Source organism: Bufo bufo, chromosome 7 (genome assembly GCF_905171765.1).
Source record: "Bufo bufo chromosome 7, aBufBuf1.1, whole genome shotgun sequence".
In the NCBI taxonomy this organism is placed as follows: Eukaryota; Metazoa; Chordata; class Amphibia; order Anura; family Bufonidae; genus Bufo; species Bufo bufo.
In genome coordinates, this window is record NC_053395.1 from 59,978,698 (window position 1) to 59,998,497 (window position 19,800).

Consider the following 19,800-nt stretch of genomic DNA (forward strand, 5'->3'; position numbering starts at 1 on the left):
CCTTTATTATTTCTACTAGAAGTGATGAATGAAGTGTCAGCAGCTTGCAGTAAGGGTACAGAGGGGTGGTAACCAGTTGGGGGTGTGTACCTGCACAGTCTGACAATGGCAGCACTGATTGGATAGAGAGTCTGTGTACACACCCCCAACTGGTTACCACCCCTTTGTACCCTTACTGCAGACTGCTACAAATTCATTCATAACTTCTAGTAGAAATATTAAAGGAATGGCACAAGACAGAGCCATAAGAACAGATGCTCCAGAATTGTTATTACATGGGGAGTGCACGTACTCGTAGCTATTAAAACATGCATGTCAGGAGTGGTGAAAGGTCCTCTTAAAGGGCATGCACACTGCCGCAACATTCATTCTCTATGGAAGCACCTGAGGTAGCCAAAACAGTGGCAGTGCGCATGCAGTTGTCAAGATTCCCAGCGAGCAGCTAGTGATCACCTACCTCGTGGATAAGGGATAGCTTAACAACTGGCACAACCCCTTTAAATGGCAACCAAAGGAAGACAGACACAAATGAGGTGTCTGGCGTTTTCCTCCACCTACTGTCTTATCAGACACACAGGCAGTTGTCGTTTCCAACTCCTTGCTTTACACTGGGGGATGTCAAACTCGTTGCCCTCCAGCTGCTGCAAAACATCCTGATGCTGTACGCGCACTATGACCTGATACTGCACGCAGTCTGGGAAGACAGGGGAGCGCAACTTCTGACGGAGGTGAAAAGGAGACGCGGCATAGGATAGGTAAGAGGAGGTTTTTACTTTAATGTGATCTGAGATCTGATGGGGGTCTGACATGGAGGGCTGATGTGATGTCCAGATATTTATGGGGGTCTGATGTGAGGATCTGATATGAGGTCTGATGAAAAATATTTTTTTCTTATTTTCCTACTCTTAAACCAGGGGTGCGTCTTATAAAGCGTAAAATACGGTAACCGTTTCATCATCTTCCTTTACACGTGTGTGTAGGAAAGCAGTGAAGGCGCCTATGGGTACTACTGCACCCATCGGAGTCAGAAATACAGGGAAAGGTCCAGGGTCATCTGAACCATGTCTAATGTTGTAATCCTGAAGAACGTTTACACTGTGGTTTTTCAAGAAAAATAAAAAAGTATTTGGAGAAAAACATTTGCGCAGTTTCCTACTTAAAATAAATCAATACTTTGGTATTTAACCAAAAATCTTTACAAACGCGCAGGTTTGTTATTCCTTCCTGCCCAGTGTTATTTCAAGTGGCCAGAATCAAAGTCACGCTGTCTTTATGGGCCGGACAGTTATCTAACAAACACCGACAGGGTCCAAGAGCAACAAGCCTCACACTAACCCTTTGTATGGTGCCTGCGTGGATCTGCTACACCGCTCTCTCAGGTTGGCTGCACTAATTTACGAGGAAGCAGTTAAACCAACTCCTCGGAGCCAAGGGCACGCTATGAACTCAAAAACATTTATTTCACGCATAACTCAAATAGCGGCCCTCCATAATCATTTCAGCACACTCAGCTGCGCAGCAGGAGGCAAAATTTATCACCCTACAAATGCCCCTCTCGGCTTCTGCTCGCCTCCAACTCACCAACCGCAAATAAAACCTGCAGCTAAGGGATCTTCGAAATCTGAAAATCATACACCTAAAGGTAACCCCCTGGTCAGATCAGTGCACAACTCCACAGGAAACAAAAGGATATTTATTGAGGACCTTTTTCATTCTTTTTTTTAAATGAATGCTCTAAATTAACCCACGCAAGTGTGGACATCGCCTATAGAGACCAATACAAAAAAAATAATAATAAAACTTCACTCCTTGATAACTCCTTGACTATGGAGTACATGTATTCCACAGGTAAGACACTTTAAAGCCTATGGACACCTTTGGATCCATTTTTATTATTGAAGTACATGTATTATGCGATAAAGAGTAATTTTGCACTTGTTTTTTTATTAAAAAGGTTACAGCATTTCACTTCTTAAGCCTCTTCCAATACATAGCACGCTGCTCAATGCCGCTCACTATCCATTCCATCAAATCAGCACTGACGGCTCAGTCTTCGGCTGCTTCTTCTGTCTTATCCTGAACGCTCGTCTAAGCTGAAATTTAATTAAATCAAAGTTAATCAACTCTGATTTGATCATTATTCAGCCGAAAGCCTCATTCACACGTCCGTGTTTCACGGACGTGTGCGGTACATGTTCTCCACGGGCAGCACACGTGCCCATTCATTTTAATGTGTGTATTCAGACATCAGTATTTTAGCACGGATGCACGCTCTATTTTGTCCGTGTTCTCGGATCCATCACGCCCATTATAGTCTATGGGTCCATGAAAACCACGGATGCCATCCGTGTTGCATCCGTGTTTCAAAGATCATTAAGAAGAGATTCTTTGAAAATTATTTTTCAGCTGTTTAGTGTCAGTGAAACACAGATGCAACACAGATCGCAAAAAACGGACCCTTTACGGACAGATTCACGGATGAAACACTGACCACCTGCTCACAGATTTGAGCACGGACGTGTGAATGAGGCTTAACTGGGCATTCAGGAGAAGACCGAAGCGGCTGGAGGCCAAGCTGTCAGAGCTAATGGATGGAGTGGATAGTGAATGGCATTAACGGGAACCTGTCATCGAGGTTCTGCTGAACTCACAGAGTACAGTATAAAGTAGTGACAGAAATGCTGATGTCAGCGGTGTGTCACTCATGAGCTAAAAGTAAGTGGCTGCCGAGAACCAGCATCATAATCATTGCAGCACGGGCCTGGAAAAGAGTCAAATCTTCCCAAGGAAAGAGTTATTCATAATCTCCAGCTCTTCCCGTCCGTCTGCTGATGATTGACAGTCTTCTCCTTACTTTTCTCCCTAGAAGAGAACTGTCAATCAGTAGATGGACGGGAAGAGCTGGAGCTTAAGAATAACTGACTGCTCTCAGGTACAAAGTACCTCGAAAAGGTCTTTGGAAAGAAGGAGACAAACCAATATGGTCACCATTACAGATCCCCACAGGGGCCATGGCTTAGCTTCCCAAGAGGTCTGCAAGGCAAACCTGTCTAGTTATGCAGAGAAGACTCTCCAGTTCTGTATCCCTGTGTAACTAGGCAGATGTGCAGTACAGGACAGCTAGGGGAACATAGCCGTCTCCGGGCTTCACTGGTGACTTTCCCAGCTCTTGATAGAACAAAAAAAGTGCAAGAACTTGGAGTAAGAGGACAAATCAAGCACTTGTAGATGCAGACGTACATATAGTAGAGATTTGTCCTTGTATCTTCTGCATAATGAAAACATTTTTTTCTGAAATACAATCATAATACTTTACGCATTCATCTCGAGACTGAGGTAAGTGACTTACTTGTTAAAGAATGGGCTGATCACATCAGACTGGGCCGCAACATGAGTTTGCGGTGGGCTTAGAAACGAACCTATAGACAAAACAATGAATCAGCATCTAGCACCATGTAGAAACACAGGGGGGAATTTATCATTGCCCCCCACACAGCAGTTTTCTGGCGTAAAAAAGTCAAACACTGATTTCAGTTTGGACACATGGACTGCCGAATCTGTGCCCCATCATAAACTAGTTGCATCCTCTAGCAGTGCAGGGGATATGATAGACTGGCATAAAACACCAGCCTATGATAAACGACACACATTACCTAGATAGTCTGCCATGGTGACAAAGCACAGTCCTGTGATGTAGGCATCATATCCAGCTTCATGAAGTTGTCCTGCCTTTGTATCATAACTTGGAAAATCTTCAGCACTCTCTGAAGAGGAGAAAATAAATTATCACACCAATATCCACTTGGTAAATTAGATTGTCCGCTTTTGTCAGCGAGATGTGTGCGCTTTTGTACACTACTTTTTAACCACATTGTAAATTAGAACGCATTTTTTGGTTAAAATGGGAAAATATGTCATGTGAAGGTATGTGTTCTCAAAAAACTTGCCAGTCACAGTGATAACGCATTAACTAGATGTGATATGTAGTATGTATGTATCAGGTTAAAGGGATTGGCCCGTCTCACACATTGGTGGCTTACCCCTAGGCCAGGGATGGGGAAACTGCGGCTCACCAGCTGTTGTAAAACTACAAATCCCATCATGCCGAGCTGTAGGCAGACTGGGCATACTGGGCGTTGTAGTTTTAAAACAGCTGGAGAGCCGCAGTTTGCCCATCCCTGCCCTAGGCTATGACACCAGTGTCAGATGAGGGTGCCTCTTCTCAGACCCGATCCCCTCTCTAGAATAGGGAAAGTGAAGGAGCGAGCCCTGCGCAAGAGAAGCCATCTTTCCATTTACCTCTATAGGAGTTCTGGAAATAGAGCTGGTGCTTGGCCATTTTCAGCTCTCCCATAGACGAAGTGAATGCAGGGTGGCCGCGCTTGCACAGTGTGCCCTCATTCACTTTAGCGTCCCTGTTTTAGAGGTAGGCGCGGGACCTGACATCAGCGGAATATCCTAGTGATATGCCAATGGGTGAGATGTGCCAACCCCCTTAAAATAAACACAGAAAGTGTCTGTAAATGTAACATAACAACAAAAGAATCAAAACCACTTTCTCATGTGCCACTTTCAGCATCATGTTCTGGTCCTCTCTGCCAGAGTATTTTTTTTCATGGACAGCAGCAAAGTAGTTCTGATCCCACGTGTGTCTGCTGCAGCCAATCACTGGCCTGAGCACCAACGTCCTGTGTATTGCTGAGGCCAATAATTGGTTGCGCTGCAGACGTCAGTGCTTCAGGAGCGTGGAGCAACATGGAAGTTGCAGGGGAGGAGAGTGGTAAGTATCACTTCCCTTATTTTAAATCACATTTACAGCTGCTGCCAGAGTTTACAATTAACCCTAACAACGCCCTTTAAAAGTTTTCTGGGTGTCTATAGCAGCACATACAGCAGGCTGGGTGAGCGCTCTCCTCACAAATACATGAGTAAAGTTTATTCCCTCTGTGCTCCTGTCAGCCAAACGTCGCAGTCTTTATTTGTGCAGTGCTGGCTACTAGACGTTCAGACCTGTAGCTGTAATATGCTGCCATTACATAGGGCTACATATTAATTCGACAGATCTGCTTTAAACAGAACAAACACACACAGTACAGACCAAAAGTTTGGACACACCTTCTCATTCAAAGAGTTTTTTATTTTCATGACTATGAAGGCATCAAAACTATGAATTAACACATGTGGAATTATATACATAACAAACAAGTGTGAAACAACTGAAAATATGTCATATTCTAGGTTCTTCAAAGTAGCCACCTTTTGCTTTGATTACTGCTTTGCACACTCTTGCCATTCTCTTGATGAGCTTCGAGAGGTAGTCCCCTGAAATGGTCTTCCAACAGTCTTGAAGGAGTTCCCAGAAATGCTTAGCACTTGTTGGCCCTTTTGCCTTCACTCTGCGGTCCAGCTCACCCCAAACCATCTAGATTGGGTTCAGGTCCGGTGACTGTGGAGGCCAGGTCATCTGGCGCAGCACCCCATCCCTCTCCTTCATGGTCAAATAGCCCTTACTTTCAACGTTTTCCCAATTTTTCAGCTGACTGACTGACCTTCATTTCTTAAAGTAATGATGGCCACTCGTTTTTCTTTACTTAGCTGCTTTTTTCTTGCCATAATACAAATTCTAACAGTCTATTCAGTAGGACTATCAGCTGTGTATCCACCTGACTTCTCCTCAACGCAACTGATGGTCCCAACCCCATTTATAAAGGCAAGAAATCCCACTTATTAAACCGGACAGGGCACACCTGTGAAGTGAAAACCATTTCAGGGGACTACCTCTTGAAGCTCATCAAGAGAATGCCAAGAGTGTGCAAAGCAGTAATCAAAGCAAAAGGTGGCTACTTTGAAGAACCTGGAATATGACATTTTCAGTTGTTTCTCACTTGTTTGTTATGTATATAATTCCACATGTGTTAATTCATAGTTTTGATGCCTTCAGTGTGAATCTACAATTTTCATAGTCCTGAAAATAAAGAAAACTCTTTGAATGAGAAGGTGTGTCCAAACTTTTGGTCTGTACTGTTCGTAATACACATACACAGTAAATCAATGGCACCAGCAGTGATCTCAGTGGCGTTGATCCATCACTACAGCCAGTGATTGGCTGCAGTGGTCAAGTCAACAGAAAACTGCTAGAGATGGGTGAACAGAGACCTGCATGGATGCAGGAAGCACCAGCATGGGAGTAGCTGGGGATTGGTTACGCGAGTAAACTACTCCATTACATTTTATAGCATTGTAACCGGTTAGTAACATAATTCAAAAGGCTGGACATCCCCGTTAAGCAGTAACATATTGCTTAAGTAGCTGAGAACATCTTGACCGGGCACTGATATACTATAAATATACTTTTTAACAGTCTTCTAAAGCCTTGTTGAGAGCAGTTATTGAGAATGCTGTTTATTTTACAGAAGCCAGTTACAGATTTTCATAGGTAGTTGACAGAAGCCAACTGGTTCTTGACGTCTTACCAACTTTTGGAGGTTTGAAAGGAGGCAACTGTAATCTCTTTTCCAGTTCGGCGAGGACAGTGTGTGCAATAATTGCCTAGGAGCAGATATTGGAGACAGAACAATTAATACCAGATGTATATTGTGTGCAGTAAAACTTTAATCAACCATGCTGCCCCCTTGTGGGGGGAGAACATATAAGAACTGGTCAAAAAGGAACACATGTATTCACAAAATCAAGCTGGATAACCCATAAACAAATACATTCACAGCCATGAAAAAGCATGGCAAAAATGTAACGAGCGCCATCTTCTTCAAAAGCTGATAATTAGCCTTGCCTGATGCATGGAGAAGACTCAGCAATTACCGGAATTCACAAAAGACAGACAAGCCCCGTCAAGAATTAGGATCATGTCCATTTCCAGGACACCAGTGCAATAACAAAAACAAAAACACACTGCCATTCGGCTAGGAGAGTATCTGTGCCCACATTGAGAGGAGGTAAGTGACAACTGATCACAAAAAAAAACGTCAAGTTTTAAATCTGTAGACGGGGGCTTAACATTTTGGTGCAGACTGAGCAGTGCATAATTAAAAGGGGGTTTAGGGCCTGAACACTTTAAATTGAAAATTACAATGGTTCAGATATCAATGACCTCTCCTCAGTAGAGGTCATGAACATCAGATTGGTGGGGGTTCAACACCCAGCACCCCCACCGATCAGCTATGGAGCCCAAAGCTACACAGTGTAAGGAGATGGAAGCAGAAAGCCCTGTACACCGTATAGTGGCTGTGCTGGGGTACTGCAGCTCAGCAGCCATTCAAGTAAATGAGAGTTGAGCTTCATGGTCCATTCACATGTCCGCAGTTCTGGGTCCACATCCGTTCTGCAATTTTGCGGAACGGGTGCAGACCCAATCATTTCAAAATGCGGAACGCACGTGGCCGGTATATGCGTTTTGCAGATCTGCAGAACATTTACGGACGTTTGAATGGACCTCAAGTACGGTGCCGCCAGAAACGACACTGTGTAAAGAGCCTTCTACTTCCACTCTGTACAGCTTAAGCCGCAGCACGATCGGTGTGGCTGCATATAAAGGACCTATCCTGAAGATAGATTATCACTGTCTATAGTGTTCCACCAGTTTCTCTCCAAGGTGGTTTCACACCAGCATACGGCTACTGCAAATCCAAGCCCAACTGTGGATCTAAGGACCTGAAACAATTAGCATCAGGGGGATCTACACTATTGTAGGATTTGTGGCCATAATATGGGCCACAATGTTTAGTTAGTAACTGCTACACTGTAGGGGAGAACATTGGACAGATTTCTATGGACGAGGTATACATGAGTTTCGTACACGGAGCTCTACACATGCGGCTCATCCATAAAGCTGGAAGGGTAGGTGCACGTTTTAAACAATGTACATAAGTGAAATGATGTGCTGTAAAGAAACATAACCAAGATATGGGACAGGACTACTACCTTAAAGGGTTGTGTAGAGGCCATAAGCTTAGTGTCCAGCACTCTGGAAAGCAAAAACACACACACCATAAATACTTTTGGTTTATTAAACGGAAAAAAAAAGGACATTCAAAACATAAACGCCGAGTACATGGAAGATACAATTCATGATGCAGGTGATTGGTGGGGTGCCGGACAGCCACTGATCAGATATTGATGACTATGGGCTGTTTCACACAAACGCGTCCAGTGCGGAAATCAACCTCCATGTGCGAGCGTGATCCTCCGTTCTGGACACTGCTCGTCTTGCAGGAGCACGCTGCTTTATAATGCTACGTGCCCGTGCGTGGAATCATAGTGACAGGTTTATGTCAGTATGATTCTGTAGAGTAATGTCACGCAGAAGCACACAGCATTATAGATCAGTATCATGCCATATAATGAGCAGTGTCCAGAACGGAGGATCACGATTTCCAGACTGCACATGCTTGTATGAAACAGCCCTAATGCTAAGGATAGGTCATCAATATCTACAGTCTGGACAACCCCTTTGATAAAAGGTCACTGTATGAGTCGTGGATTGGTAACATAACTGTCAACTGATACTAAATGATTTTACTTCCTTTTGTTTTAACATCAAAACAGAATAATATACTGCATATATAAACTAAAGACATTACAATGTATAGAAGACAGCTAGTAAATTTACCTTGGTAAAACACAATTTGTCAACCTTTTAAACTCTTCCAGATCCTTAAAAAAAGAAAAAGAAGATAGTCAGTATATAATATACATATTAACACTACCTTTTCTGTGTCTAAATTAGACAGCAGCCGACTGCTGTGGGGAGAGGGGGCAGACTAGCTGCCTAGAGCTCCTGCATTAGTCTATAAAAAGGGCCAGGACAAACATAAATGGCCTATTGTTAAAAGGCTGTTTACGTCACATTTTTGTGCCACGTTTAGGTTAGGCCTACATGACGCCATTTTGTCGCACAACAATTTTTATAATGTTAGTCTATGATGTCGGACTGCGACATGACAGTAGCAAAAAATCCATCCAAGATGGATTTTTCTGCGACTGTCGCAGTCACATGTCGCAGTGTGACACCACAGACCGTCATAAAAATTGGCGCGCGACACATGTTGCAGTATAGTTGTTCCCCATGTGTCACGTGACACATGTCATGTAGCCCTAGCCTTACCCCTTCAGTACCGGGACACTTTTCACCTTAAATCCTAGGCCGATTTTTTCAAATCTGACATGCATCACTTTATGTGGTAATAACTCTGGAATGCTTGTACATATCCAAGCGATTGAGTTTTCTCGTGACATATTGTACTTCACGTCAGTGATGAATTTGAGTCAATATGTTATACCCTTATTTAAAAAATAAAAAAAATCCACAATTTACAGAAAACTTTGCTTTTAAAGCAAATGATACGTCATAAAATAGGTATTTTACATTTCCCATTTGTTTGCATCATCTTGTAAATTCCATTGTATTTTTTTGGACTTTAGACGGCTTAGAATTTTAGAAGCCATTCTTAAATTTTTGAAGAAAATTTCCAAAACTCACATTAAAAAGGACCAGTTCAGTTAGGCCCCTTTCACACGGGCGAGTATTCCGCGCGGATGCGATGCGCGAGTTGAACGCATTGCACCCGCACTGAATCCGGACCCATTCATTTCTATGGGGCTGTTCACATAAGCGGTGATTTTGACGCATTACTTGTGCGTTGCGTGAAAATCGCAGCATGCTCCTCTTTGTGCGTTTTTCACGTAACTAGGCCCCATAGAAATGAAAGGGGTTGTATGAAAATCGCAAGCAAGTGCAGATGCGGTACGATTTTCACGCACGGTTGCTAGGAGACGATCGGGATGGAGATCCGATATAATCATTTTCCCTTATAACATGGTTATAAGGGAAAATAATAGCATTCTGAATACAGAATGCATAGTACAATAGCGCTGGAGGGGTTAAAAAAAAAAAAAATAATAATTTAAAGGGATTCTGTCACCAGGTTTCACCCCTGTCAGCTAAACATATGCTGATGTTCAGGGAGTCTTCACGATTCCTAATGTGTGCTTATAAATGTCATCTGTGGGCTTACTTAGCTAAAAAAAACAGGTTTTACTAACCTGTCAGTCAAACAAATAAGGTGCCCAAGGGGATGTGAATCGATGCTAGGTGCCGGCCGCACCCGCCGCCGTTCGTGCCCAGCGCCGCCTTTCCGGACTTCTGCGCCGCCTCCTAATCCTCTGTGCCGCCTCTCGCTCTCCCTCCCTGCTGCTGTAAGATCTCGCGCGTGCGCACAGGCCTCTGCCTGATGCGCCCGTGCGGACTTCTCTATTTGGCTTCTTCCAGCGAAGTGCGCATGCGCCGGCACTTCGCTCAACCCCTGTATGCGTGAGATCTTACAGCAGGAGGAGGGGGGAGGGAGGGAGAGCGAGAGGCGGCACAGAGGATTAGGAGGCGGCGCAATTCCGGAAAGGCGGCGCTGGGCACGAACGGCGGCGGGTGCGGCTGGCATCGCTTCACATCCCCTTGGGCACCTTATTTGTTTGACTGACAGGTTAGTAAAACCTGTTTTTTAGCTAAATAAGCCCACAGATGACATTTATAAGCACACATTAGGAATCGTGATGAGGCCCTGAACATCAGCATATGTTTAGGGTTGAAAACTGGTGACAGAATCCCTTTAAGGCTACTTTCACACTAGCGTTCGGAGCGGGTCCGTCTGATGTTTCATCAGACGGATACGCTCCTATAATGCAGACGTTTGCATCCGTTCAGAACGGATCCGTCTGCATTATAACTTAGAAAATTTCTAAGTCTGAAAGTAGCTTCAGACGGATCCGTTCAGACTTTACATTGAAAGTCAATGGGGAACGGATCCGTTTGAAGATTGAGCCATATGGTGTCATCTTCAAGCGGATCCGTCCCCATTGACTTCCATTATAAGTCTGGACGGATACGCTCGCCTCCGCACGGCCAGGCGGACACCCGAACGCTGCAAGCAGCGTTCAGGTGTCCGCTCACTGAGCGGAGCGGAGGCTGAACGCTGGCAGGTGGATGCATTCTCAGTGGACCCGCCTCCACTGAGAATGCATTAGGGCCGCTTGTGAGCCCCTTCAAACAGAGCTCACGAGCAGACACCTGAACGCAGGTGTGAAAGTAGCCTAACTCACCTTAATCCACTTGCTCGCGCAGCTGGCATCTCTTCTGTCTTCTTTTTTTGCTGTGTGCAGGAAAAGGACCTGTGGTGACGTCACTCCGGTCATCACATGGTCCGTCACATGATCCCATACCATGGTGATGGATCATGTGACAGACCATGTGATGACCGGAGTGATGTCACCACAGGTCCTTTTCCTGCACACAGCAAAAAAGACAGAAGAGAAGCCAAGCTGCGCGAGCAAGTGGATTAAGGGGAGTTTAATTTTTTTTTTTTTAACCCCTCCAGCGCTATTGTACTATGCATTCTGTATTAAGAATGCTATTATTTTCCCTTATAACCATGTTATAAGGGAAAATAATACAATCTACCCAGCACCTAACCCAAACCCGAACTTCTGTGAAGTTCGGGTACCAAACATGCAGATTTTTCTCACGCGCGTGCAAAACGCATTACAATGTTTTGCACTCGCGCGTAAAAATCGCACATGTTCCCGCAACGCCCGTGTGAAAGAGGCCTTATGAAGTCACTTGGTGGGGCTTACATAGTAGAAACCACCCATAAATTACCCTATTAGAAAATACTCCCCTATTATATCAGTTATTCAAAACTGATTTTACTAAACACTTAACAGCTTAGGTGTTCCACAAGAATTAAAGCAAAATGGAGTTAAACATTTCACTTTTTTTGGAAGATTTTCCATTTTAATCCTTTATTTTTTAATGTAAACACAGGAAGGGTTAACAACCAAACAAGACTCAATATTTATCACCCCGATTCTGTAGTTTACAGAAACCGCACATATGTGGTCATAAACTGCTGTACGGGCACAAAGCTGAGCACAGAAAGGAAAGAACGCCATATGGTTTTTGGAGGGCAGATTTCACTGGGATAATTTTAGGCTACTTTCACACTCGCGTTTGGTGCGGATCCGTCATGGATCTGCACAGACGAATCCGTTCAGATAATACAAACATCTGCATCCGTTCAGAACGGATTTCTATTGTGCCAGATTGTGTCATAGAAAACGGATCCGTCCCCATTGACTTTGTGTGTCAGAACGGATCCATTTGGCTCGGTTTCGTCAGACGGACACCAAAGCGGAATGGAGACGGAACGGAGGCAAACTGAGGCATACTGAGCAGATCCTTTTCCATTCCGAATGATCTCACAAAACAGAAAGCCAAAACGTTAGTGTGAAAGTAGCCTTAAGTTGCCATGTTGTATTTGAACACCCTTTAATGAACCCCTAAAGTAGAAACGTCCAAAAAAGTGACCCTATTTTGGAATCTACGATATAAGGTGACAGTTTTGTGGGTACTAATTTGGGGTACATATGATTTTTGATCAATATTTTTGTGAGGCAAGGTAATCAAAAAATGGCTGCTCTGGCAGTCATTTGTTTTTTTACTGTATTCACTTGACAGGATAGATCAGGCATCCTCAAACTGCGGCCCTCCAGCTGTTGTAAAACTACAACTCCCACAAGGCCCTGCTGAGGACTGATACCTGTGGGCTGTTCGGGCATGCTGGGAGTTGTAGTTTTGCAACAGCTGGAGGGCTGCAGTTTGAGGATGCCTGGGATAGATCATGTGTTATTTGTATAAAGCAGGTCAGACAGGACAATACCAAATGTGTTTTTTAATTATTTGTTTTGTTTCAATTTTACATAATAAAGCATAAAAAGTAAAAAAAAAAAAAAAAATTATGTTTTTGGGTCTCCATTTTCTTAGTCATTTATATATATTTTTTTCTGCCAATCTTGTGAAGCCCTACAGTAGAAACTCCCAAAAAGTGACCCCATTTTGGAAACTACGAGATTAGGTGACAGTTTGATTGGTACTATTTTTGGGTACATATGATTTTTTTGACAGTTCAATATAAAAGTTTTTGGGGGCAAGTTTTAGCTCTTTTTTTATGGCATTCACCTGACAGGGGTAGATCATGTGACTTTTTATAAAGCCGATTATAGATTTAGCAATATCCAATGTCAAATTTTTATTTTTGTTAAGTTTTACACAGTAAAAGCATTTTGGTAAGAAAAAAATAAAATCTTGTTTGTGTTGCCATTTTCTGAAACCCATATTTTTGTTATTTTTCAGGCAATGGTCTCATGTAGGGACTCGTTTTTTTGCAAGATGAGGTGATGGTTTGATTTTTTACAGCGTTCACCTGACACCACCATATTTTTATAGAGCTGGTCGTTACAGACGCAGCGATACCTAATATGTATGTTTTGATTTTACATTTTTTACACTTGTATTATAGGAAAGGGAGTTTTGTTTTTTACCTGAAAAGTTAGGCCTCCTGCACACAAACGTGTGTGCCCCGTGGTCGTGCCGCGGCCCGCAAATTTTAGGCCGCAATGCACGGACACCGTCCGTGGGACAGCCGCATTAGCTTTAACCACCTCAGCCCCCTTAGCTTAAACACCCTTAATGACCAGGCCACTTTTTACACTTCTGACCTACACTACTTTGACCGTTTATTGCTCGGTCATGCAACTTACCACCCAAATGAATTTTACCTCCTTTTCTTCTCACTAATAGAGCTTTCATTTGGTGGTATTTCATTGCTGCTGACATTTTTACTTTTTTTGTTATTAATCGAAATTTAACGATTTTTTTGCAAAAAAATGACATTTTTCACTTTCAGTTGTAAAATTTTGCAGAAAAAACGACATCCATATATAAATTTTTCTCTAAATTTATTGTTCTACATGTCTTTGAAAAAAAAAAATGTTTGGGTAAAAAAAAATGGTTTGGGTAAAAGTTATAGCGTTTACAAACAAAATGTGAATTTCCGCTTTTTGAAGCAGCTCTGACTTTCTGAGCACCTGTCATGCTTCCTGAGGTTCTACAATGGCCAGACAGTACAAACACCCCACAAATGACCCCATTTTGGAAAGTAGACACCCTAAGGTATTCGCTGATGGGCATAGTGAGTTCATAGAACTTTTTATTTTTTGTCACAAGTTAGTGGAAAATGATGATTTTTTTATTTATTTTTTTCCTTACAAAGTCTCATATTCCACTAACTTGTGACAAAAAATAAAAACTTCCATGAACTCACTATGCCCATCAGCGAATACCTTGGGGTGTCTTCTTTCCAAAATGGGGTCACTTGTGGGGTAGTTATACTGCCCTGGCATTCTAGGGGCCCAAATGTGTGGTAAGAAGTTTGAAATCAAAATGTGTAAAAAATGACCGGTGAAATCCGAAAGGTGCTCTTTGGAATGTGGGCCCCTTTGCCCACCTAGGCTGCAAAAAAGTGTCACACATCTGGTATCTCTGTACTCAGGAGAAGTTGGGCAATGTGTTTTGGGGTGTAATTTTACATATACCCATGCTGGGTGAGATAAATATCTTGGTCAAATGCCAACTTTGTATATAAAAAAAATGGGAAAAGTTGTCTTTTGCCAAGATATTTCTCTCACCCAGCATGGGTATATGTAAAAAGACACCCCAAAACACATTGCCCAACTTCTCCTGAGTACGGTGATACCAGATGTGTGACACTTTTTTGCAGCCTAGGTGGGCAAAGGGGCCCACATTCCAAAGAGCACCTTTCGGATTTCACCGGCCATTTTTTTTTTTTTTTTTTTTTTTTTTTTACAGATTTTGATTTCAAACCACTTCTCACGCATTCGGGCCCCTAAAATGCCAGGGCAGTATAACTACCCCACAAGTGACCCCATTTTGGAAAGAAGACACCCCAAGGTATTTTGTGATTGGCATAGTGAGTTCATGGAAGTTTTTGTTTTTTGTCACAAGTTAGTGGAATATGAGACTTTGTAAGAAAAGATTATTATTTTTTTTTTTTTCTTTTCTTACAAAGTCTCATATTCCACTAACTTGTGACAAAAAACAAAAACTTCCATGAACTCACTATGCCAATCACGAAATACCTTGGGGTGTCTTCTTTCTAAAATGGGGTCACTTGTGGGGTAGTTATACTGCCCTGGCATTCTAGGGGCCCTAATGTGTGGTAAGTAGGTAAATGACCTGTGAAATCCTAAAGGTGCTCTTTAGAATGTGAGCCCCTTTGCCCACCTAGGCTGCAAAAAAGTGTCACATGTGGTATCGCCGTACTCGGGAGAAGTTGGGGAATGTGTTTTGGGGTGTCTTTTTACATATACTCATACTGGGTGAGAGAAATATCTCGGCAAAAGACAACTTTTCCCATTTTTTTATACAAAGTTGGCATTTGACCAAGATATTTATCTCACCCAGCATGGGTATATGTAAAATGACACCCCAAAACACATTGCCCAACTTCTCCCGAGTACGGCGATACCAGATGTGTGACACTTTTTTGCAGCCTAGATGCGCAAAGCGGCCCAAATTCCTTTTAGGAGGGCATTTTTAGACATTTGGATCCCAGACTTCTTCTCACGCTTTAGGACCCCTAAAATGCCAGGGCAGTATAAATACCCCACATGTGACCCCATTTTGGAAAGAAGACACCCCAAGGTATTCAATGAGTGGCATGGAGAGTTCATAGAATTTTTTTTTTTTGGCACAAGTTAGCGGAAATTGATTTTTTTTTTTTTTTTTCTCACAAAGTCTCCCTTTCCGCTAACTTGGGACAAAAATTTCAATCTTTCATGGACTCAATATGCCCCTCACGGAATACCTTGGGGTGTCTTCTTTCCGAAATGGGGTCACATGTGGGGTATTTATACTGCCCTGGCATTCTAGGGGCCCTAAAGCGTGAGAAGAAGTCTGGAATATAAAGGTCTAAAAAATTTTACGCATTTGGATTCCGTGAAGGGTATGGTGAGTTCATGTGAGATTTTATTTTTTGACACAAGTTAGTGGAATATGAGACTTTTTTTTATTCTTACAAAAATTTCCGCTAACTTGGGCCAAAAAAAATGTCTGAATGGAGCCTTACAGGGGGGTGAAAAATGACAGGGGGGTGATCAGGGAGTCTATATGGGGTGATTACCCCCCCTGTCATTGATCACCCCCCTATAAGGCTCCATTCAAATGTCCGTATGTGTTTTGCGGATCCGATCCATGTATCCGTGGATCCGTAAAAAACATACGGACATCTGAATGCAGCCTTACAGGGGGGTGATCAATGACAGGGGAGTGATCAATGACAGGGGGGTGATCAGGGAGTCTATATGGGGTGATCACCCCCCTGTCATTGATCACCCCCCTATAAGGCTCCATTCAAATGTCCGTATGTGTTTTGCGGATCCGATCCATGTATCCGTAAAAAACATACGGACGTCTGAATGGAGCCTTACAGGGGAGTGATCAATGACAGGGGGGTGATCAATGACAGGGAGGTGATCAGGGAGTCTATATGGGGTGATCAGTGGTTGATAAGGGGTTAATAAGTGACAGGGGGGGGTGTAGTGGTGTTTGGTGCTACTTTACTGAGCTGCCTGTGTCCTCTGGTGGTCGATCCAAACAAAAGGGACCACCAGAGGACCAGGTAGCAGGTAGATTAGACGCTGTTATCAAAACAGCGTCTAATATACCTATTAGGGGTTAAAAAAAAAAATCACATCTCCAGCCTGCCAGCGAACGATCGCCGCTGGCAGGCTGGAGATCCACTCGCTTACCTTCCGTTCCTGTGAGCGCGAGCGCGCCTGTTCACAGGAAATCTCGGCTATCGCGAGAGGACGCGTATATGCGTCCACCCAGAAGAGCAGGGCCGCCGCCAATCCTGCGTACGGCGGTCCTGAGGAGGTTAATGGATCCGCGGTCCAGATGTACCGCAAAAGGACAAGACATGTTCTATCTTTTTGCGGAACGGAAGTACGGGATGAAACCCCACGGAAGCACTCCGTAGTGCTCCCGTAGGGTTCCGTTCTTCCGTCCCACATGTCCGGATTTGCGGACCCATTGAAGTGAATGGGTCCGTATCCGTGAGGCGGAATGCCCACGGAACGGCACCCGTGTATTGCGGATCTGCAATACGGCAACGGGGCGCACACGTTCATGTGCAGGAGGCCTTACCCTGACGAAGAGAGGCGAAACCTGGGTCGGGCGTTTCATGAGAGGACGTGCACATTTTATAGGAGTGTTTTATGGATCTAGAGAGTACAATAAATCACATTATTTAAACTCAGTTGGCGGTATTTCACTATGTTGGGCTGTCTCTTCTTTGACTTTTAGGAGATTTGAGCATCGACCTTAGTGGGAACCAAAACTGAGGAATCACTTTGATAGATACCTTTTGCATCCTTCAGTGTGAACTGCACTCAAGTTGAAGCAGCGCGGTTTTCTATATTATATAGGTTGGTCACACCAGATGATCTGATTTAGATTCTCTTTTGTTCATTTATTTTGCATTTTGTTAATTAATAAAAATAAACTATTAACACTTTTATTTTTGAAAGTATTTTAATTTTATTGCATTTTTCCCAAACCTGCCTAAAGCTTTTGTACATTACTGAACATTTTGGACTGCTGGAGGAGGCATTTAAAGGGAACCTGTCACCGGGATTTTGTGTATAGAGCTGAGGACATGGGTTGCTAGATGGCCGCTAGCACATCCGCAATACCCAGTCCCCATAGCTCTGTGTGCTTTTACTGTGTAAAAAAACGATACATATGCAAATTAACGTCAGATGTGTCCTGTCCCTGACTCATCTCATGTTAATTTGCATATGTATTAAATCTGTTTTTTTACACAATAAAAGCACAGAGAGCTATGGGGACTGGGTATAGCGGATGTGCTAGCGGCCATCTAGCAACCCATGTCCTCAGCTCTATACACAAAATCCCGGTGACAGGTTCCCTTTAAGTTATGATGAGGCCTGCAGCTAGTCATAATTTAAATGTCCGCTCTGGCAGCACGCTGTCCCTCAAGACTGGCATAGCACACAACGGTCTTGATAAATTAAAGCCTTTATATGCAGTTTTAGTACGACTAATAAAAAAAAATTTTAATAAAATAAATGGATGGTATAGAAATTAGCTCAACCTAGAAACATGGCACCTTCATAATGAAAGGGTAGAAACTCTTACTTCAGGTAAATGACAGTAGAACTGACTTATGGTGTGCATGACGTCCAACATCATGTTGTGTCCAACCACGAGTTTACCCTACAAGAAAAGACAAGCAAGTCAGATGTGCCGATTACTAACCAATACAAACTGAACGTCTGATTGAGGCAGCAATAAATCCCAATAGAATATGTTCATTTGTATGTAAACAGCATGTGCCCATTTTTCACATGAATAGACGCCATCATGTACCTAGACAAAGTTTTTAATCTTTTTGTTGAAAGAGGAGATGGAAACAACCGAGTGCAATACAAAGAGCAATCTGTGAGTAGTGAAATCCTGCTGATGTTTAAATTACACCATGCAGACGCATTGGGACTCCAGCTGTAAGGGGGTCCCTATGAGACCATCACAGTCGTCCTCCCCAGCCCACCCCTGGCTTGACAGCTGTATAGAACTTCTACCCCAGAGCAGGTGGTTTCCTACAGTTGCACATAGATCCATAAGTGTAACGAGGTTAATGTTAACCGTCTGGTTTAATATCGGCACACTTCAATACTTACAGAGGATGAAATTGCTTGAACAACTCTAGAAAACCCAACAGCATCATTAAGGTCTTCCTGGATCAAGACAAAAGTTGATACATAGTAATATTATCATCAAGCATTGCTTATTAATACCAAACCATAAGGGTCCATTCACACGTCCGTAGAATGGGTCCGCATCCGTTCCGCAAATTGCGGAACGGGTGTGGACCCATTCATTCTCTCTGGGGCAGGAATGGATGCGGACAGCACAGTGTGCTATCCGCATTTCCAGAGCGCGCCCCTGATCTTCTGGTCCGCGGCTAAGGAAAAAAAATAGAACATGTCCTATTCTTGTCCACAATTGCAGACAAGAATAGGCAGTTCTATGGGGGTGCCGGCCGGGTGTATTGCGGATCCGCAATACACTACGGACGTGTGAATGGACCCTAAGGAACATTTGAGCTGTACCTGTTCTTTGGCTTTTTTCTGCAGCTCTTTTGTCTTCCGCTCATCTTCATCTACTTTGGTAATAATCATGTGCCTTTCATTCTGGAATATAGCAGGTATATAAATCATAGATTGACATGACAGTTTAGATTACGGCAACCCTCCGGTTCTAGAAAAAAGGGGGGTGGAAACAAAACACACTAAAAGAAGAACACAGGCTTCATGCCCATGACTATTATTGGTCCGTGTCCAATACACTTTTTTGCAGAGCGATTCATTTTAATGGGTCCGCAAAAAGACAAAAAATAAAATAAAACTGACTGCATACAGATAGAACATGTCCTATTCTTAACCGCAAAATGCAGACCAAGGACCCATTGAAGCCACAAAGAATACGGGGGCAACACTGTCATCAGTGTTTAGCAGACCACAAAACTGATACGGTCGTGTGCATGAGGCTTTACATGGTGAACTGCTGATTCCCAGGATCCTCTTCTGTCATCCAAGATTACCACACCACTTCTCAGACTACCTGATGCACACCGAGTCAGTAGTCTTGGACCAGCCCCGCTCTTGGACCAGCAGAATTGATCATGTGAGCAGTGCTGGCCAACCTGAGGGACGTAGGAAGCGTCTTGGACTACCCAAATCCACAGTATGCATCAGATGGTCCAAGAAGTGGGGCTGCCTTTTTGGATGGTAGCAGAGGAGCCCAGGAACTGGCAAATCTGCAGCTAAAAGATGTAAAGGAGGTCACCAGGT

At 43.4% G+C, this 19,800-nt stretch overlaps 1 protein-coding gene across 2 annotated transcripts in view; it reads right to left on the reverse strand.

Moving 5' to 3' along the window:
• The window catches only part of PARN (poly(A)-specific ribonuclease), a 134,895-nt gene that overhangs the window by 79,805 nt on the left and 35,290 nt on the right, over positions 1–19,800 (reverse strand). For both annotated transcript variants that reach the window (XM_040439640.1, XM_040439639.1), the window contains exons 11-18: positions 19,060–19,140; positions 18,628–18,684; positions 18,086–18,163; positions 8,627–8,670; positions 7,939–7,981; positions 6,474–6,549; positions 3,654–3,764; positions 3,350–3,419 (exon numbers count right to left, since the gene is read on the reverse strand). In XM_040439640.1, the coding sequence (XP_040295574.1) occupies positions 3,350–3,419; positions 3,654–3,764; positions 6,474–6,549; positions 7,939–7,981; positions 8,627–8,670; positions 18,086–18,163; positions 18,628–18,684; positions 19,060–19,140 (560 nt within the window). The remainder of the gene's footprint in view (positions 1–3,349; positions 3,420–3,653; positions 3,765–6,473; positions 6,550–7,938; positions 7,982–8,626; positions 8,671–18,085; positions 18,164–18,627; positions 18,685–19,059; positions 19,141–19,800) is intronic.